Genomic DNA, 22687 nt, shown 5'->3' with positions numbered 1-22687 from the left:
AAAATAAACTGAATCAAAAACCTCAGCTTGAAAATTGCACCGATATGGTAAACGCTATCATTTGAATGAGCAGCAGCCAGAAATCACAAAACAACTGGTTTTGGTTTGCTGCTTACTTCAATTTCAACACACATTCAACACACAAACTACACAATTTTGTTTTATACAATGCGAAACTAACAATTTCTGTCTGAATTGGAGACAGAAACGTAACTGTACGCTTTGACTGAAATTTGGTAAATATAACAATGTAGAGTCTTAAAATTTTAGATAAAACATTAAAACTAGGCTATAAAAACTAGGTTTTCAGGAGAAGCTTCAAATTGCTTCAAAATTACATGAATTAGCCCCATGGTTAATTTAAACACAACAAGACTGCTCATATCAGGCGAAACCTTCAATGTTCCGACTGCCTTTTAAGTTCTATGAAGCAGTAATACTATGAAAAATATAAAAAAAAATTAGAAAATTTTCTTTTAAAATTTGATATTATTAGTGAAAATCATCCCCACACATGCCATATAAAATACAATGTGATACATTTTGCTCCTAGCAACGAACCATTTCTGCAAATAAGCTTATTTCAACCAATTCGGAACGATTTCTTTGCCGGATTAAATCTCCGCTTTTGCGTTAATAGCGCGAAATATATAGCGCGTTAATTGTCCCGAAATGACCAAAATGGCTCTATTTAAACCCCCATAACTTTACGAAAAACAACCTTAGGTGAACTATCTTTCCAAATTTAAGCTCAAGACAACATTACTTGTTGAATGATATAAAAAATATCCCGTCAAAATTGCTAGTTTTGTCTGAAGAAAAAACCACCCGAGCACAAATATTCCGTAACTTTCGTTACGAAAATCAGAACAAAAATTTAGGAAACAAGGATACTTTTTTGTGTCAATTTACTTGAATCAAACTGTTTTTTTTTCAATGGAAAGACATTCGAAAGAAAACACAGTGGTTGAACATTGTAACCTTCAGACAATGATTAACTCTTGAAAATCACTCAAAAAAATTTGTTTTGAAAGCTTTGTTTTGCATGTTCTTTAAAAAATCATAAAAGTTTTTCCTAATCACTGATAAGTGAGCAGGAGCGTATTTTCAGTTTTTGCACATTGGTAAAGAACAGATGAACTATATTTCAGTAATTTTTGCAGGCGACTAACTGCTTATCTGCATACTTCAGAAATAAAACCAAAAACGTTTTTTTTTTTGAATTTTTGAACCAATAATACTGAAAGAAAAACAAAATTGCTACATTTGATCTAATGTACAGTGAACAATGATAAAGTTGATATGAATATTCTAGGGATATTTTCTGTCATTAGTCTTATTTTAAGCTATTATTTTTTCTGGAGAGCATTTTTCAAAAATTTTCTGTTGGTTAATTGTACTTATTGTGAACATGACGCAACAATTTAGGTTTTCAGAAAATAATTTGGTTTTAATGATTTTTTTGAAAAACTTTGTCGCCCCTAAAAATCGTTGAAAGGCGAAAACTATTCACATTCGTTTTTTAGAATAAAAAGTGAATCAGAAAATGCCTTTAAATTCCAATTAGCCAATTTTTCTCAAACATTTCCTTCAAAACTTACAGTTACTTTTTTTTATCTTGCGGTTTTCCGTGAGACTTTTTCACAAAATAAATCTCAAAACACTCACTTATATAACTTTTTTTTTTTCCTGCTGTTAGAATGAGTTTTGTCTGAGATTTCGCATGATTTAGGTTTTGATAAAGACATGTGACTGATGAAATGCTTATCGTAAATGCGTATACTTTTTTATTTTCACGTTGTTATGACTTTGGCTCAGAGGTGCGACAATTTTTCTAACCAGCAGATAACATTATCTTCGTCAGTGACGTTCTCATGAAACTAATGAGCTATAAAAATTTCAATACACTTAACAATTTTTCAATGCTAAGGTCAACATTCATCAACACACAAGAATTTTGCGTACAAATTGACCTTGATAAATTAAAATCTTAAGTAGAGTGGTGAAAAAGTTAAAAAAGCAAACTTGGAATAAAAAGAAAGATTTTCAGCTGATTTCAGTGCTTTTAGACAATAAACTTTTTTAGAAATTGTTTAAGCTGAAATCTCTCAATTCATTGATGCTTTCATGTTCCACGGCGAAGTAGCTGAATCACAGAAAATGATACTTCAAAAGACCAACTTTGCTATAAGCATTTGATTTTTTAGTAAGATAACTTGTTTTTGAAAATTAGGAGCTTTTCCAAGAGCGTTTCAACGATTAAGCACTGATGAGTTTTTTGATGAAAACATGTGGTACAGTTTTTTTTTTTCATTTTGGAATCCAATCCGATCTAAAAAAGAATTTCGGTTTCAACAACCGCTCAGCCTAAGAACTTTAACATAAAAGTAGTGCTACATTAAAGAAACAAAATTTATTAAGAAGATTGCTTTGTCTTCACTGCAAAATACAAGATGAAACGAGGCTGTACAAATTAAAAATAGGGCAAAAATTGTCAAAATTGTTTCCCGCCATGTGCATTTTTTCACCGCCCACACATTAAGTGAAATGGGTTGTCATGTGTATTTCTCTTATAATGCATGATCTGGACTGAGCCCTGAATGACAATAAATTTTGACCCTGGAAGACAGTGTGCACGTAATCAATCATATATTATTTTTAATTTATTATAATTTATTATATATTATTTTTAAATTATTTTTAAGTAACTCGAATGTTGGGTTTCCACAAAGCCTTAAAAATCACATTTTATCAATAAAATGAATAGGTAAGAAAGGAGTGGAAATTATACCCTTTAATGCATGTGAAATGAAACTCCTCTACAAACCAGAGATCTTTTATTCGAAGCATTTGTATCAATCTATTCAGATTATCAAGGTATGCTTTTAAATGATTTTTATAGTGCAAAAACTAAGTAAACTAGAAAAGCAAAAAAAAAAACGGGAATTCGGATTGTCATGAATGAAATCAATTTACTTTTTGTGTCACATGTGAATGATAAACCAGATTTGCGACTGTTAGAGATATCATCAAGCACAGAGCAACTCAATATCTTCATATATTAGGCCAAAACAGAGCTAGTGCTTTTGGATTTTTGCGGTTCTCAATTTCTAGCTTCTCTTAGAATCAGTGTATCGGCTGGTTTCTCCTGCCTGGATTGTCTAGAACTAATTTTCTCCGTAGCGTATTCCTACTTTACATCAAAAAGAACTTCAACCTAGTAAATCATAGCATTGTTCCCATGAAGAAGACGTGTACGCTGAAAAACAAACTTCACAAAAATCATATCAGAGAATAGGTTCTGTCAGCGTTTGTTTTGATACCGAACTGCCCCGAGCATTGATCATAAAAGTTGTTGGAACGTTTTTTGTTCTTAATTTTGATAATGTTTTTTATTATTTTACACTTTTTCCAATCAAAATTAAATTTTGAACTGCAAAAAAAAATGCAAAAAAATGTGTTTTTCTTTTTCTGTCGCTCTATCTCTCAAAAAATCAGCTTCGTTTCAGCTTTGAAAAATTTTTGAGCCGTTGATAAGAACTTGATCAATAACGCTTATTTTTTAGTAGCAAAGCGGCTTCAATATTCGAGCAGGTCTCATTTAATATCTTTTTCCAGAAGAAAAAATACCTTCTCCTCCACTCTACCTCCTCGCACTTGCCACTTTTTATAGTGGAACCAACAAACCTCATCGTTGCTTTAAAAAATTCCGTTACCCAATTTTTGGTGAACGAAGTTCAAAAATCCACAATAAAGAAAAAGAATAAAAAAAACTATCAACTGCAGGCCAGTTTAGGTCAAAAATTTCTTATTAAAATAATATGAGCAAACTGTTCTCAAACACGCCGTTGCTTATCTGGAAAAACATTGTTAATGTACACTTTTTCTTACAAAAAAAAACAAATCATCGGTTGCTTCTGTTATAACCGTAAAAAAGAATAAATAATGAGTGTGCGAGCTAACAACTATACCTGAGTTGTAACTCTTGAACTTGCTAAAGCTTTCAATTGCTTACACTTCAGGAGTCTCTCAGCAGACTAGGCTCATATGGGTTTTCGAATCAAGCACAGAAACGAATTGCAAGTGTTTATCAGACCGGAAACACTACGTGAAAATTTGTGATTCAAAACAGTTTGAATCATGGTTACCACAGATTTATAGCTCGGTCAAAAAGTTTTGTATTACCGGCTTGAACTTTCAAGCAAAATTTGGAAAATCACGATCAAACCCGTTCAATTTGCAAAGCAAGCATTTTTAACTTTTAAGGGAAAAAAACTTGACTTGAAATTTAACATTTGAGATACTTTTAAGTCAGTATCTTTTAGTCTGTATAAAAAACGAAAATAATCAAGTCAGAATTAGCTGGTTCTGCAATATTTGAAACTAAAAAATTGAAGTTTAAAATTTCGGCTTGGTAATTTGGCAAAACATTGGGCAAAAAGTTGAGTTTTTAAAACAAATTTATTAGGTTTCATAACAAAATGTTTTGCGGAACTAAGTCAATGAACATCTTAAGCCATATATTACCAATTTGAGATCCTCTGTTTTGTACCATCTTAGGTACAGTGAATCTATTACTGTTGTATCAGCCGAATACAACAGATTAGTGTCGATAGTTTGGGCTGTCAACTACACGGGAAAGTAAGAATTTGCTTAATGGGAAAAAGTTTGAAAAGTTAAGTCGTGATCTAGTTTCAAAAAACAGCTTATTTTTTGCAGAATTATGTATAACAAACTTTTATACGCTAAAAAAGTTTGTTACTGAAACAACAATTCTTCAACTAAAATAGTCAAAAAGAAAAAATGTGCAAAAAAAATAAAATGTGAAACATTAATTGTATGTTCTAAAATAAGTAAGTAAATAGAAACTACTTTTCAAGATTTTGATTTTATACGAGTGAACAATTTTTCGATTGTTTTATCGAGTGAGCGTAGATTTAATCAGGCTCAAAAGTTTTTACAAGCTATTTGGTCTTATTAACACGCTAATAGACCCAAAACTGCAGTTTACAAGGCGCGAGGTGAGGGATTTTTTTCCTCATTTATCAATTTTTAATGTGAAAAGCTATGCAATACGCATCAAATAGCTGCCGTTACAACCAAAGCTGAATTTATTTTCTAATTTATTCGCTTAAGTTAGCCGCAACCGCTAAGTCTACTTTTAATACTAAAGGAGACACGATAGCGGATTGGGAGGGGGAGGGGGAGGGCTACTTGGTGCACATGTCTCCCTCGTCAGGGATTCGACCCCCTGCCGACCCAAAGTGCCCCCCTTTGTTTTATTTAAAGTCATCCGGTGTTGGCTGACCCAAATTTGTCAGGTGTCTCATAAAAAACAGAAGAATAATATAGAATTTAAAACTTGTTGAAGTATATAAAACTTTTTTCTTGATACAGCAAAAAAACAAGGCCTACATAAGTGATTGTTCACTTCGTTTATCATCACTTAAAAAACTGCTCGCATAATTTCAATTTGTGGTATTTGAAGTGCTAGCCCAATAAGTCCTATTATAGAAGCGTTCAACAATGTTTTTCTGAGTGCAAAAATTTGGCGCTTTTTGCTATGAAAGTAGTATTTTTGTTCGAAGTATCACAGCACTTAGACGGCACTAAGCAAAACGTTATTTTTAAAAAACAGTTTCAATTTGAACATTCGAACCATGGTTTCATAGATAATTTACATGCCAATTACATCTTAGAAACTATTACTTGCTCTATATTATATGAAACAAACAACAACCAATAAACTATCACAGATTTTTTTTCGCACTTTAACAAACTTTCTTAGAAGGGGTTATAGACAACTTATATTAAAATCACAATTATTGACAGTGAGTGTATGTATCGTGCAACATTGATTCTATATACCAGACTCACAATATAACAAACTCTTACTTAAAATTTTCTTTGTTTGCAATTTTTTGCATGTTTCTTGGTCAGTTTTTTTCACTGCACGAGGGTATAGTTTGGTTTGGCTTCTGGCTTGTTTTCAGTTCCGTTTGGGTCCGCAGATCTCAGACAAAGGAAGAGGAGGATACATTTGCCACACTGGCTGGGTTAACATTGAGCTGGGCGGGGGCGGGGGAACGAGTCACATTCTTATTCGTAGTTCCCTTCTGTCTTCCTGGATCGTCCACAACCTAGAAGATGCCCAAGAAGAATCACATGGTTGTTTTTTTGTCAATATTAAATTCCATTTTACGGCAAATGTGATATTTGCTTATTTGAAATCAGTTCTTAGTCATCAGAATGTCTGTGGGACAAAATGAACAAGACTGCTCGTATCAGGGCGAAGCCCTGAATGTTCCGACTGCCTTTTAAAGTCTATGGAGCAGTAATAATATGGAAAATTTGAATGTAATAAAGTAAAATTAAAAATTTTTTTCTAAAAAGTTGCCATATCAAGTACAAAGGGATAGATTTTGCTCCTATTAACAAATCAATTATGGCACATAATCTTCCTTGAACCAATTTGGAACGATTTCTAAAACGGATTAAATCTCTCTTACGCGTTAATAGCGCGAAATATATCGCGCGTTAATTGTCCCAAATTGGCCAAAATGGCAATCTTTAAATCCCCAAAGCTTTACAAAAATTGATCACAGTTGAAATATTTTTTCAAATTTAAGCTCAGGACAACAATAGTTTTCGTATGATATAAAAAAAATTCCGTCAAAAATGGCTAGTTAAAAAGTCGAAATTTGTCTGAAGAAAAAAAAACCCACCCCGAGCACAACTTTTCGAAAATTGATCACAGGTGAAATATCTTTTCAAATTTTTAATAGCTTTCGATTGATGTAAAAAAAATTCCGTCAAAAATGGCTAGTTAAAAAGTCGAAATTTGTCTGAAGAAAAAAACCCACCCCGAGCACAAATATTCCGTTACTTTCGTATCGAAAGTCGGAACAATAAAAAGCTACGGTGAGAAATCTGAAGCTAATTTTAGTAAAATTTAGTAGCATTATAAACTTGAGCTTAGAGTATTATAAAAGTTATAAGCTCGAGTAGTGTAGCCTTAAGTGGTTACATAAAAATGATTAAGAAATTATGTGTGGCGTGAACTAACCTGTGTGATGGAGGGACTCTTGGAGCCATATATGGACATGCGACACTTGTCTGCCAATGACTTGAACACCTTGGCGAAGCTGTCCTTGAATGGTCTCTGAGTGTAGGAGTAGATGATGGGGTTGATTGCACTGTTGAGGGACATAAACACCCCCAGCAGCTGTTGCAGCACTAGCAGAAGGGTGCTGATGTCGGACGGGGGGATCTGTCCGTCGTACTTCATAATGACGATGTGCACTATGAGCAGGTATATGATTGGCAGCACCCATGTCAGCAGAGTAGACAAACCAATCAGGATGTAGCCTACCAATGCCTACACACGCATTAAAAAATGCTTCCGCGTTAGAATTTAATGGATTATACATGGTTGAAATAAGACTTTGGGTAGGCCAGTTCTAAATCACTCCTACCGCCAAAATAATGACTCAAAGGTACCAACCTTCTTCAGAGTCCATCAGTTTGTCCGTCTAAAATATTAATGTCTGTATGAACATTTTGAAATGTGTGCTCCTCACCCTGATCTGTTGTCCAATGGAGTCCAGCTCTGATCCAGCTGTGGTGGGTCTGCCATTGCTGTCTATGATGACTGGCATGGATCTGCGAATGAGGGTCCTCTGGTGCAGGGCGGTCTTGAAGATGCTCGTGTAGAAACACACCACCACCACAGTCAGAATTGAGAACAAACTAGCTCCTGAAACAAAAAAAAAGCGACATTAAACGTTCAATTTGTATAAAAGTGAAATCGGTTTTGCTCCGTCAACATTGAAAAAAAATTCAATGGGGTTTGAGAGTTGTATTGTTTTAAAGCAATCAAGTAATTCTGATCCTGAAGTTTCGTGTGTTTGCGCGTGGTCAGAGGCGGATCTAGGATTTTCTCTAGGGGGGGGGAAATTTCAAAAAAAAAATTTCAAAAAAAACTTTGACGACCTTTTTTTTAAGTCGACCAAATTGATTTTCCGAGCTCTCCTAAAGCACTAAATAGTCCCTGTTTCGGTCATATTTTCTGCGCGGCGGGCAAATTTTTTTTTTGGAAAATATTGACAAAAAAATCGCGTTTTTTGGCGCGCGCTCCCCCTCAAATTTAATATATATTGGCGCCAAAAGCGCCTTTAGAAAAATTTTAGGGTCGGTCGGCCAAAAATGGATTTCTTAAAAAGTACCAAAAGGGGGACCCTTTGGGTCGGCAGGGGGTCGCATCCATGAGGGAGGAAGCGTCCCCCCCCCCCTAAATCCGCCCATGCGCGTGGTGTAAATACATGAACACGTAGAAGGTGAGTGAAATAATGATCATCGACAACAGTTGCCTACGAAAAGCGAACAACAAACCAAAAATATTAGACATTCCATTTGATAAAAGTGAAATCTGTTTTGCTCCGTCGACATAAAAAAAATTGATGGGCGTTTGAGAGTTGTATTGTAGTTAAGTAGTTAACGCACTTAACTAATTCTAATTCTGAAGGTTCGTGTGTTTGTGTTTGGTGTAAATACATGAACTCGAAGAACGTTACTGATTTATGGTCACCGACAACAGTTGCCTTCGAAAAGCGAACAACAAACCAAAAACATTAGACATTCCATTTGATACAAGTGAAATCTGTTTTGCTCCGTCGACATAAAAAAAATGGATGGGCGTTTGAGAGTTGTATTGTAGTTAAGTAGTTAACGCACTTAACTAATTCTAATTCTGAAGTTTCGTGTGTTTGTGTTTGGTGTAAATACATGAACTCGTAGAACGTTAGTGATTTAATGATCACCGACAACAGTTGTCTTCGAAAAGCGAACAACAAACCAAAAACATTAGACATTCCATTTGATACAAGTGAAATCTGTTTTGCTCCGTCGACATAAAAAAATTGATGGGGGTTTGAAAGTTGTATTGTAGTTAAGTAGTTAACGCACTTAACTAATTCTAATTCTGAAGTTTCGTGTGTTTGTGTTTGGTGTGAATACATGAATTCATAGAACGTTAGTGATTTAATGATCACGGACAACAGTTGCCTACGAAAAGCGAACAACAAACCAAAACAATTAGACATTCCATTTGATACAAGTGAAATCTGTTTTGCTCCGTCGACATAAAAAAAATTGATGGGGGATTTGAGAGTTGTATTGTAGTTAAGTAGTTAACGCACTTAAATAATTCTAATTCTGAAGTTTCGTAAGTTTGTGTTTGGTGTAAATACATGAACTCGTAGAACGTTAGTGATTTAATGATCACCGACAACAGTTGCCTTCGGAAAGCAAACAACAAACCAAAAACATTAGACATTCCATTTGATACAAGTGAAATCTGTTTTGCTCCGTCGACATAAAAAAAATTGATGGGGGTTTGAGAGTTGTATTGTAGTTAAGTAGTTAACGCACTTAACTAATTCTAATTCTGAAGTTTCGTGTGTTTGTGTTTGGTATAAATACATGAACTCGTAGAACGTTAGTGATTTAATGATCACCGACAACAGTTGCCTACGAAAAGCGAACAACAAACAAAAGACATTAGACATTCCATTTGATACAAGTGAAATCTGTTTTGCTCCGTTGACATAAAAAAAATGATGGGGGTTTGAGAGTTGTATTGTAGTTAAGTAGTTAACGCACTTAACTAATTCTAACTCTGAAGTTTCTTGTGTTTGTGTTTGGTGTAAATACATGAACTCGTAGAACGTTAGTGATTTAATGATCACCGACAACAGTTGCCTACGAAAAGCCATCAACAAACCAAAAACATTAGACATTCCATTTGATACAAGTGAAATCTGTTTTGCTCCTTTGACATAAAAAAAATTGATGGGGGTTTGAAAGTTGTATTGTAGTTAAGTAGTTAACGCACTTAACTAATTCTAATTCTGAAGTTTCGTGTGTTTGTGTTTTGTGTAAATACATGAACAGGTAGAACGTTAGTGATTTAATGATCACCGACAACAGTTGCCTTCGAAAAGCGAACAGCAAACCAAAAACTGAAAAAAAAAACATCCCAGAGTTTTTTTGCCAAAGTAGTGAGCGCTACATGAAGCTTTTAAAACTAGTTTTCGGGAGTGAAACTAAGTTTTTCACAACTTAATTGAAAATATTTCTTTTCTTAGACCTACTGGATCAATTTGCTCGCTCGAATTTAGACGAAACTCAAAAACTTCAAACCGGTTCTTCTAAACACTGGGAAAACTTTTTGTAAACTTTTATACATCTTTTGAGTTGCGATTTTAAAATATTTAAATAACATATCACTCGACCCTTTCCGATGATATTTTGTGGTACTACTGTGGAAAAACGAAAAATTGTTTGTGGAAAACAAAAAACGAAAACACTTGAAGACAAAATTCTTCCCAATTTTCGATGGTAAGAAAAAATTAGATCCCTTTTTGAAATTGGTTCGCGGGTATCAACAAGCAGTTCAGAGTCATTCGGATGCGGGATCCAATCTTAAATTTGGTTGTTCCTAAACTTGCAAAAGTTATGCTGTCTGTATTTAAAAGATGCACTACTTTTAGTTTTGAATTTTGAAGGTACAATATACGCCTAATACAATGACAAAACAGTCAGTTTGAAATGCATATTTTCAGACTCGAAGTAGGAGTTGACTTTCTGGCCCAAAAATGCGAAGTTCAAGTTTACCGCACCTCTGCCTTGTAAATGACATGGCTGACACGTTTTAGGTAAGGTTACTGGCTAAAAATATATTAGGGATCATTTAGGAAATAGTATTCAGCAAAATTCTGCTCTTTCTCCTTCTTACTCCCCCCACCCACATGCCAATTTTTAAAACTTAAACTTTTTTCACATTTTCCGATTGTTATGAAAACTGACACGCGGACTAATTACGCTGTGACAAACATTTTTAGACTTCGTATTTAAACTTGTAAACCCACTCATTACACCATGAAATTGATGATCGTTCTAGGTGGCGGAGGGGGTGCGAAGAAAAAATGCCCTTTTCCCCACAATTTAATTTTTTCTTATTGTTTTTAGTTGTTATTATGCTTTATTGCGTTATTTTATGAAGATCTAATCTACTCACAACTGTTAGTTTTTTTAAAAATTTTTTCCTAAGTTTTTTTTCCACAAAGTTTCGTTGTATTATGGCAGTGATAAAACATTTTTAGAATATCGAAATGGGGAAAAGGGAATAATTTCCTGAATTTCCATTGCTCTATTTCCTGAACTCCATAGTGGCAAAACTTATTTTGACCTAGTTTGGCACTATTGAAAATGTACTCCAATCCACACTTATTTTTGTCCACTTTTTCAATCGTTCCTCTCTTCACCAACCAGCCAAATTTTATGAGCCATAGATTAAACTTTCGTGAGCAATTCTCGACTGCTTTGACATGTTGCATGCTGGGCATTGCGTAACTTCTGAAACATTTAGTTTTCATCTACAACCTTAGAAATCAATGATTCAAGATTATTTCTACTCCATCAAGTTGTTGTTAGGGCTTTTTTCCTTTCATTCGTAAACCTTGTAAAACCCCTCGTTAAACCATAACATTGATGCTAATTCGGGGTGGGCGAATGTAAAAAAGGCCGCCGGTGTTAGTGCAAATTGAAGGATGGGGCAGAGGTAGAGTCCAGGTTCATGCTATTGAAAACGGACACTAGCTTTTGGCTGAAAGGCACGTGTTCAATAATCATTTTCAAAAAATTTTCGTTTGAAGCGATATCTGCAATTTTTTCTTCTTTTTTCTCTGAGAACTATATTTGCGCTTGCAATGGTGGGACAAGTTGGAAAAGGAGGAACTAAGCCAGGTAAGAAGAGTGTGGGGGGCCGCAAGGCGGCGGCTGCAGGGGGAGGGGGAGCGTCCAAGAAGAATGCGAAGGCGGCTGCCCCCAAAAAAGGAGGAGGCGGGAAGGGCAAGGGGAAGGGGTCACATTTGGACGTAAAAACAAAGAAGAGCAAGGAGGCCACTCTAAAATGGGGTAACACAATTGGAGCTCATTTGATCGTTAAATGAACTCTTACTATGTTGTTTTTAATCCCTTCTGCCTCCGCCTCCTCTGACCTTTTTGAAATCTTTTTATGGACCAAACTACCGTACAGTATTTCATTATGGTTCGTATTACAATAGGTTGCAGACTACCAAAAGACTGAAAATCACAATCAAAATGGGAGTCTTTTTCAGTTAATAGGTTAGAAGAAGAGATAAGCTGTTGGCGCGACTTCGAATTGGAGCTATCGTGTGAAAAAACCATTCTTCTCCATTTGGCTGTTATGTAGAATCACGCGTGGAAGGAATAATTTTAAACAGTGCTGTGCATTCAGGTTCCCCCATCAGCCAGAAGAAGTCGTACAAGAGCGATATTCAAGTGCCAGACCTGTACGATGAGACCGGCAAAAAGAAAGGTCACACACTAAAGCTAAGATCTAAAGGACATTCAGTTCCGTGTTAGAAATAAAGTTAGAAATTTGATAACTGTGTTTTGGCTTCAGGTCTGAAGAGCGCCCTGAAGAGAAGAAGGAAAAGCTCCAAGCACAGTTCTGCGTCCAGCAACACAAATAGTGAGATGATATTTGCTCTTGACTTTTCTCAGTTCCCTTATTGAAATCGGGTCTCTTTTTATTTTCCTCGCCTTCCCACTTTACCTCAGTTTTATGGTGCAACGAGGGGCTTTACAAGGCTAAATAAGAAAAGCGGATCAAGTTAACATCCTAAGCCTCATCCCACCCACCCAGATTGACCAAGTTAAAATCTTACACCCCAGCATTTGATTCGCATTGAATTTGCTAAGCGCTGCATGTAAAACGCTCGATGCTGATTGGCTGAAAATCTCAACTTAAAAACCAAGTTAACATCCTCCCCCCCCCCCCCCCCCCAGAAAGGAAATATATTAACTTGGCCCAGAACTTGTTAACTTGGCCCAGAAAGCAAATATATTTGTAGTGGTCTAATTTGTCCGCATGCAAATTTTTAAAACCATCGGACATCGTGACACCGTTTAAAGAAAATTTAATTTAAAAAATCCGCTGTTGCGACTTATCTCTACAAGGCACTGTAGTCGGGCAAACTGTAACTATGCGGGCAACTGCAACCGTGCAACTATTGACTTGAACAGAGTATTGGAAACGTAAACAGAAAACCATTTCACTCAATTCTGAACAGTTTCACTTTGTCACGTTTACATGTTGATAAACTAAGAATTTATCTTAATTAGGCCAGGAATCTAAGTTTTAGGAATATAATTGGCATATATCAACATCCGCAGTTAGAGGAAGAGGCAAAATAGCCAAAATCGGATTCAAGAAAGCCATCTTCTGAAACGCAATAATTTTTGTAAACTTAACAAATGAACTTAACATGAACAATATTTATTGCATGCAAATAGCAGTTATTAATAAATTTCAAATAATTCATGATGGGGTGGGAAACTGAAACAGAACCCTTTCATTGTTCTGAACATTGGAAATGGGGAGTAACTTTGCGTTCGCATGCTTTAATTTTTAGAAAAATCAGATACCACAATTATTCCTTGAAATGGGTCAAATGATATACCATTTTGAAGCCCTTTCCCTCGTGATTCGAACTACTTATGAAAACAATTTTGAACATTTTTTCCCGTCATTGAGAACGTTGGAAATTTTTGATTTTTGTTCTGATTTTTGGTGTTGTTTTTCAACCAATAGACTTACCATGTTCTTTATTGTAATGAATGGAAAGATATATCATAATGAAACCTTTTCAAACCTCCTTCAAACGACATGAAAAATTTATTCCTGTGTCGAGAAAAACCGGTTGAAAATTTTTTGTCTAATTTCGAGCGATTGAAGCAAGCGAGCAGGCTTATTCTAAGAGGATAAACCATGAAACTTTAGTTTCACTCCAGTAGAAATAATCAAAGTTTTTTGGCACTATTTTTGGAACAAAACATAAAATTTTTAGACAATTTCTGCAAAAAAAAATCCATCGAGCCGACTTGCATGGGTTTTGCTGACACACATTTTGTGTTCAATTTCTAACTATAGTTTCAAAAACAAGTATCACTGAAAGAAGTAATGTCCTTAGAAAACAAGTTCCCATCAGTTTACATTCTATCAAGCTTGCATCAAATTTTATTTGCTACAACTTAAGTTAAAAATAGAGTTAAATTAGAAAAAATTTAGCTAATAAAATGATGTTTTTTTTTACTTTTTTCAACCAACAGAAGAATTTTGAAATGTTTTTTTTTCTAGGACAAAAACTTATATTTTTTTCAGCTTCCTAGATCAATAAATCAATGAATTGTTGTTAATTAACTGAATTTTTTCAATAACAGCAACCATGCTTAATTGTCTTTCAGTTTAAATAGACAGAAAATTGGCTCTTCGCCAATCCCCCCTCCCACGATTCAAAATGTCGAGTTTTATTTTTGTAGTACGTGTTATAACGGCTAAATGCGCGACGCAATATTATATTGTAAAGACTGAAGAACAACTCTATTCACAGTTGTCGATTTGATCAACACATTAAATTTCATTGCATTATGACAACATTGAATAAGTTTTTCAAAACTGATTTTGAAAATGGGAAATGGAAAAGAGCCGGAAAATTTATTTTTTTTGTCAATCAAATCCAAGATTTTTCTTTGTGTTTCAAATTTTTCAAACTGAATTGCACCAAAATAAATTTTTGTCATAGTTATATTTTTATAATTCTCTGGAGTTTTTTGCAATGATTCTTGAAATTTTTGAAATTGTTTTAAGGTAATTTGATTTTTTGATATGTGCAAAATAATTTGCCCAGAATGTTATTCTTAAAAAAATTTTGGGTTAATTCTTGCAAGTTTCTCATCATTTCCTCTAAAATTTTAGGTTTGTTTTCCGAATAATTTGAATCAGTGTCCTGCAAATTGAAAAAAGTTGCTCGTATCAAGGCGAAACCTTGAATATTTCGATTGCCCTTCTACAACTTTGAAACACTTTTTGAAAACATGAAAAACGTCAAATAACTTTCAAACAAACACTGCAAAAAACGTTTACTTAATTTTTGGATAAAAAATTCCCGCCACCAGGAATAGAATTGGAACAAATCAAAATTTGAATAGCAAATTACAAATTGAGGTTCTTAGTGTTTAGAAACGAATTAAAAACATCAGTTTTTTGCCTCAATTGAACTTGAAACGATAAAGGAACGAGTTAATTGGAAGCTTAGGCGTTTATAGCAGGAAGTATCTTGCGCGTTAATAGTCTCACACTAACAAAATTGGCAATCTTTTAATTCCCATAACTTCAAGAAAAATGATCACAAATAAAAGATCTTTTTGAAAGTGAGCTTAAAACAACGATACATTTCAAAAGATGAAAGAAACTTTGCCAAAAACTGCTCATTAAAAATCAAAATTGGTCTGGCCGAAAAAAAACCACCACGAGCTCAGATTTTGCGCCACTTTCTTTTGTGTTCTAACCAATTCAGTTATTCAGTCCAAAATATAGTTCTAAAACTCGAATGTGCAACAAAAACTTTTTTGTTAATGCAAAAAAGTCTAATTGTGGCATTGTGGCTGGTTGACTATATATATTTATAATATATTGAATTTTTTAAACTAAACTAACCAAATTTTCTAGATTAGCTGCAAGCATTAATTCGACGCCATTATGCAGCTCGGGTCGAGAGCAAGCTCGACAGAGCGCATTGGATCAAAAAAGCTATTTTGAAAAAGCTATATTCTATTTGGATGGGTTTAGTGTCGAGAAACACGGGTCTGAGTTTTTCCCTAAATGCTTCCTTGGCCATTACAAAAATCCTAAAATAGATGAAGATACATTGTGCCAAAAACTAGAATTTTTTGTCTGTTATTTATTTTTGAAGCCAACTGTTCACGATTATGCCTAATTGGCTGACTTTTTACACGTTGTTGTAGTTATCTCATACCACCATGGACAAAAACAAACGACTTTAAAATAAAAGAAAAAAAACACTTATTTTGTAACTTTTATGGATATGGTCAAACATTCTGTGCTACTTGGAAAGCAACTGGCTATTCTTTCTTGTATATATTTGTTTTTTTGTATAAATTTTGCCCAGGTTTTACGGTATTTTGTTTTCTAACGCCATCTAAAATATCATAATTGGATTATTATATCAGTGAAACGAACCCAGATCAGCAGCAATATCTAATCATTGTTGCTACATTCGATTAAATAGTTTCAAAAAGTGAACCACTCATTTGAGTACGCTAAATTACGTAAAAAGGTTTTGGGACTGGTGTGTCAATAAGCATACTTATGTGTGTCGATTAGCATGTGTGTCGATTAGCACGCCCATGTAAAAGAATGTTGTTTGATGATTCGCTATTTCACGTTTTGTTGACTCAAATTTAGAACTATGGACAGCGTGCGCTCAGCCGAATTTTTAAATAAGTGAACGTGAAAATTTACTTCCCTAACAAATCAAGTGCTTTTGAAATCATTTGAAATTCTAGGCTAATTTTTTTTTCGTCTGAAAGCCCGCCCAATTAAAGCAATTAGCGCATGCTAATAGGCACACATGCCAATCGCTACGCCCCCATTGGAATTCCTGATCTGGTAAAAAACAATTAAAGGATCGATTCACAGATTTTTTCACCTTTATTTGTTCAGAGACAGTTAAGCCGATGACAGTGGAGTTGGAGGTCACTGAACTGGCAAGGGTGAAGCACTATATTCTAGGGGGCATCATGCAACAGGAGCGTAAGTATATTCTAGGGGGCATCATGGAACAGGAGCGTAAGTGGGGTGAAAAGGAATATTAATCGAACTGGAAACACTCCATGGGAGAAGTAGTGGCGGCCTAGGGTAGAACAACTGAGATTTTTTACAATGGCCTTAAACAATGACTAAGAAATAACTAAATGGAATATTATCTGAAACATCGCTTAATATATTATGCGGCGTAACATATCATACCGTCTCAGTCATTAACACTGTTAGAGCGGCGTACTCAAAATACCATTATCGAAGTATATTCAAAACTTTTTTTCTTAACGTCTCCAACTATGTGATTAGACGGGACAACAGAAGCATTTAAGCAAATTAGTTCTCATTTACTTTTTCCAATTCAAATAGATGTAAAAAGTGATCAGTAAGAAGTCAGCTATAAATTTTGCCTACGTTATACGTGTTCAAATAGTTCTCTCATCACACCACCCACAAAAAACGATGCTAATTTTTAAGTTTTTTTAAAGAATTGTTCGGAACATTCTGTGCTACTTGCATAGCAACCCTTGTTTTGGTTTGTTTTTGCACTACCCATTTTGTTTTAACTTGGTTTGTATATCGAGTGTTTCAATTCTTAGTGGCAGAGGAAAAAGAAGTTAGCCTTCCTGCGTTATGCTACATCTGTTTAAGTTTGGCATTGAGCGTTGTCTAATTGTTTCTGGCATAGTTCTCTAAAATATATTTTGCGCGGAAACTTAGTCTATTTGGTTTAAACGCTTTTCGTGTAGGCTTATAAGTAAACCTATTATGGTGAATTTTGTCGAGCCCAAATGTTAAACTTTCCTTTCCATTAGTTTTTACAGGCTTCTTGGCTACCATTCACTACTGATCTCAGCACTCAGAAGCCATCAAACCCTTTGATGTCTTACCTCGTCTGTCTGATTTTAAAATAAACCGGAACCTACAAGTTTCTACGACCGTAATTAACATTTTTTCTGAATTTTATTAGGAGGCCAAACTGTGTATTTTGTGAAATGTCAGCGTATTGCGCAACTGACCAAAAGCAAAATTATCGCGGAATCTGCAATATTGCAATTTTTCTTTGATCGCTTTTGCTGTTTTGGATTCCACGGAAAAATAGCAAAAACATTGCATTGCCCCCTAGTGTAATCCGTAAAAAGTAGCAAAGTCCGCATAGTCTACGCAGTATCCGTAACTTGTCTCTGGATTCCAGCGACTTAGAGACACCCAACTGCGCAATTTGGCCGGTGCAGTGGATGCGCAAAATGATTATTGTTCCGACTATCGTAACGAAAGTAACGGAACATTTGTGCTCGGGGCGGGGTTCTTTTTCTTCAGACAAACTTCGACTTTTTAACCGGCCATTTTTGACGGAATTTTTATAAAATCATTAAAAAAGTATTGCTGTCCTGAGCTTAAATTTGAAAAGCTATTTCACATGTGATCATTTTTCATAAAGTTTTGGCCAATTTGGAACAATTAACGCGCGATATAATTCGCGCTATTAACGCGTAAGAGGAGATTTAATCTTTCTTAGAAATCGTTCCAAATTGGTTATAGGAAGCTTATTTGTCATAATCAATATGTTATTAGCAGCGAAATATATCACTTTGTACTTTATATGGCGTGTGGTGGGGTAATAATTTTCACAAAAAAATTTCAAATTAAGAAAAAAATTTTCGGTTTTGTATTACATATAATTTTTTCATGTTATTACTGACCTATAGACTTTAAAAAGCAGTCGAAATATTCAGGGTTTTGCCCTCATACGGGCAGTCTGGTTTTAATTGGCTTAGTCAACCATTCAACTTCAATCAAGTGCATAAAATTCTAATTGCATAGAATTCCAGATGTCAGAGCTAGTGCGTGGTTTCTTGAATGAAATCGAGACTAAAAGGTTTTTGATAGGACCTCAAATTAGGCTCTGCAGACAAATGTTGTCTATTTGCAGTTTTAGACAGAATTCTTTTGCTAGGTTTTACACTTTAAAGGCAAAATTTTTGGGTGAGATTGTGCTAAAAACTTTATTTTATGATTTTTAAGTCTGCAGATATGCTTTGCATAATGGTTTTTACAATGAATTGTAAACAACCTTATTTCTCCAATTGCAGTTAGTCTTTGGATTTTTGTCGATAGATATCATGCGACCGACGTTGTATACGAACAAAGTTCTAACATTCAAATTTTTCATTGCATTTTTCAGGGGGAATTTGGCAGTAGTTTAACAATAGTAAGCTATGAATTGAAGTCTGATTGAAGTGTCTCAAAGCTGTTAACATTTACATAATTTCAGACTAAAGGGCTTTTGGTATTGCTTTTTTTTTGTTCTTAGAGCAGATTTTTGCATCTTTTTAGCGTTATTTTTTTAGGAAAAAAAAGTTGGGAGTGGACGCCTTTCGTCATTTCAGGGGGAAAATTTTGAGTCTTGATCGCTTGAGTGTTTGTATTTACGTGATTGATGTTTTTTTTCTCAATAATCTAATTGAGAAGAAGCGCTTTTTTTAAACTTTTTTTAAAACTTGGTTTTCAGTAGCTGCTGAAGCTATAAACTGCGTAACGCGATAACTCGCAACAAAAGATGACTCACCTTAACCGACACCTCGCAATAAGCTCACCACCGCAGTCGCGCCAGCAGATTGCAAGCTTGCCAACAGAGGGTGGAATTTTATATAATAATTCGATTCGGTTATCGTCGCGAAGCTGGTTGTCTTAAACCGAAATTTTACCTTATAAGTTATTTTTTTGCAAGTTGTCGCAGTACCTATTAACTCAGAGGTTTTTGATTTTTTCTGCTTTGTTTTCATTATGGTACAGAAGATTTTGAGCACCGAATTTGATTGCATTTTATGCTAAGCGAGCTGCCATGATTTAAAAAATGCTTGCCTTGAGGATTACTTCTGCTTTTGACTAGCGGAGGTTTTGGGCTACTTGTTCATTTTATAAAATACAATATAAATTTAATCAAAATCAGCTGGATTGAAATTGAATTTGATTTTGCTTAATTTTAATACAATGAAATTATTCAGAAACATTAAGACGCCCATTTTTTTTAAAATCTCAACAGGTATCAGCAAAAAGCCGAATTGCTTTCATATAGCTGGTTTTTCACGAGAAAACACTAATTTTAACTGATCAAGGTGACTAATTTATTTTGTTAGTTTTAGCGGAAAATGTGCTCAAAGTATTTGTAAAAACGATACGAGCGCTTAAATATTTCAATTTAATTACACAAACGAAAAAATATTCAGCTGAACTTTAATAATTACCTAAGTTCTACAGGATGTGCATTTCCCAAAAATTCCAACTCTCTAAAAATTTTTGGTCTTCATTTCGTCGGAGAAATTATAATGATGAATTTCTGACGAAGTTTTCGCCACAGCAATCCAACTTGCATGAAGCACAATATAATCGGCTAGGCTACCCGTAACCAGGGGACTTTCTGTGCAAGATCCGAAATTCTTTATTTTTACATTATTTGATTCTCAGATCAGAAATTCTTTATTTCATAGCTGAATAAAAACTTGAAAATTTCAGATCTGAAATAAACTTGAAAAACAAAATTTCAGATCCCAATAATTTCACAAACAGTTTTTTTTTCGAACTAAAATTTTTGTTCAACTGTAATAAAAAGTTTCAAAAACTGTTAGAAAACCTATCAATTTTTGATTTTCATGTGCTACTTATGCGTTTCCAAGGTTTATTTCAAGCTTGGGGAAACATATTTTGGCAGTCTCTGTTTGGAGACTTTGCTGAGTACCTGCTACTAGCTAGCAGAGGCTATCAAATACAAAGTATCAAAAATAGCAAAAATTGTGTCAAATTTATCGATTTTTCAGATCTAAAATAACGAAGAAAATCTAAATTTCAGATTCAAAATTAGATCTGAAATAGATTTTTTCAGATCTGAAATAACCAAGAAAAAAGAAAATCCCAGATCTAAAATTAGATCTGAAATAACCCATTCCTTAAGTATCCAAGCGTTATTTTAACATTTCACATCCCATTTCAGATCGGAAAATTCGATCTGAAAAAGATTATTTCAGATCTGAACTAGAGCATTTACTAGGTACGGGTAGTATGGCGCTAGTGGATAAGGTATGATTTCAGCTCATGCGTGGGTGTTCCACTTCGGCACATACATATGTGAGGAGCAGCACCCTGAGTGCCGTCTTCCCTTTCTAGAGGCAGATGGGGAGGTCATGAATGACAGCCCCTACTTCCACTTCAGCAAAGGTAATTTAAAACATAGCCAACAGACAAATGGGAAAGAGTCAATGAACGCAAACTGACTTGTTTTTTGAAAACTTTCGACTTTCCGAGAAAAGATTAGACGACCTTAAAGCTCTTTGAATTTCTAGAACAATTAACATTGACACTTTTTTGAAAAATTTAAACCAATTCGAGAAAGCTGATTAATAGGTCAAGTTTTTTTTCGCTTGGAAATCTGATAACTACATAGAGTTTTAGAAGCTAGAAGTCGAACCCGTTTCTCGTGACATTGACATTTTTACAGTTCGATAACGGAGTTTGCCTTCCATTTTAAAGATTTGCGAAAACGGGAAATTTTACTGTGATTTACAAGTTTTCCTGAGATTATATAATATGTATATTTTAAATTTGACTTTTTTGTGAAAACTTTTGTTGTCATAATTTTATGAGATAATTGCAGACCAACAGGCAATACTTTTTTTTCATAAGGCAGATATAAGCCAGCTGTATGAGTATTATACAATCATATAACTTGGGAAATTTTTTGGGCCATCTTCGAGGAAGAATAATTGGGGCGTTTAAAACAGTCAGAACTATAATTTCTTTTCAAATACTCCTCCAAGCATGACGATTTTGTCAATAAAATAAAAATGCCATCTAAGATTGAAGCTATTGGTTTTGGCAAGCATTGTGTATTTTCCATGAGAATTAGTCGGAAATGAACACCATATCCAATTCTTAAGCAACCGAAACTTTTGAGCTTGATTTATCAACAAAGCCATAGCTACACAAACGCAGACCCCATAGATGGTTACTTGTCATGCCCCAACAAATGAACGTTCCGCTTCTCGAAGTATTCACTTTGAAATTGTGGAAATCGTGAACGATAATGCTTTTCGATGTAAGTACAAAAATGCTCAAAACCTTCAATAAGCAAAATTAATTTATTTTAGCATTCGTTCAAAAAATTGTCTAATCATCTCAACTCGAACTTTTTTCTCTTTTTCAGTGTACAGTATATCCATGTTCCACCTCAACATACACAAGCGGTGTTCCCTGGAGAAAGAGGTGAGGTGTCTGTTGGGCAGGTGTGCTGCACAGAAATCAGAGAATGGAGAGGGAATTGCTTTCAGGAAGGCAGACGTGTTCCTGTCTCATCTGGAGCAAAGCCATGGGACTCACTACACGGGCTTGTGGAACAGGAGCAACTTCCCTTTCAAACCCAACTGCAAACAGGCTAGTCCGCAGAAGAACCCATTTCGTGTAAAACTGCCCGGGTCGAGGTCCCAGACTCATGTCCAGACTTGGTTGCGCCACATCCGGATTAAGACCCAAATTGCGTAGTCGCATCGAGAGTTTGAGTCTGGAAAGTCTGGACATGAGTCGCGCCGTGGGCCGCGAAAGTCTAGACATACCAAAACTTGGTCGCGAAAGTAGTCTGGACATGGGTCGCGAACGTCTGGACATACCAAAATTTGGTCGCGAAAGTCTGGACATGGGTCGCGAAAGTCTGTGTATAAATGGAATCGAAATGGAGCCAAAGCTTAAAACTTTGAAGATGCAAGTTGGCAACTCTATCAAAAGACAAAACTAGAAAATTTTGATGCAAGAAAGCATAAAATTTTACCAAATGCGAACGAAGAGAATGGATCTGGACCAGTTGAAGAAGGAAGTTGCAGGCAATTTTTGAAGAAAAAAATTAACTCTTAGGTCTGACTTCACAGTGGAACCAGTTTAAAAATAGTGATAATATCCAATTAAAATATTGATCAAACTATCAAAAACTTTTCT

At 34.9% G+C, this 22687-nt stretch overlaps 1 protein-coding gene across 1 annotated transcript in view; it reads right to left on the bottom strand.

The window, feature by feature from the left end:
• Positions 1-5665: 5665 nt before the first annotated feature.
• Positions 5666-22687, bottom strand: part of LOC134856787 (adenosine receptor A3-like) — a 108821-nt gene continuing 91799 nt past the window's right edge. The window contains exons 5-7 of the mRNA XM_063873062.1: positions 7581-7756; positions 7067-7378; positions 5666-6140 (exon numbers count right to left, since the gene is read on the bottom strand). Of these exons, the coding sequence (XP_063729132.1) occupies positions 6015-6140; positions 7067-7378; positions 7581-7756 (614 nt within the window). The 3' untranslated portion in view covers positions 5666-6014. The remainder of the gene's footprint in view (positions 6141-7066; positions 7379-7580; positions 7757-22687) is intronic.

Source organism: Symsagittifera roscoffensis, chromosome 1 (genome assembly GCF_963678635.1).
Source record: "Symsagittifera roscoffensis chromosome 1, txSymRosc1.1, whole genome shotgun sequence".
In the NCBI taxonomy this organism is placed as follows: Eukaryota; Metazoa; Xenacoelomorpha; order Acoela; family Convolutidae; genus Symsagittifera; species Symsagittifera roscoffensis.
This window is presented reverse-complemented; position numbering and strand designations above follow the sequence as displayed.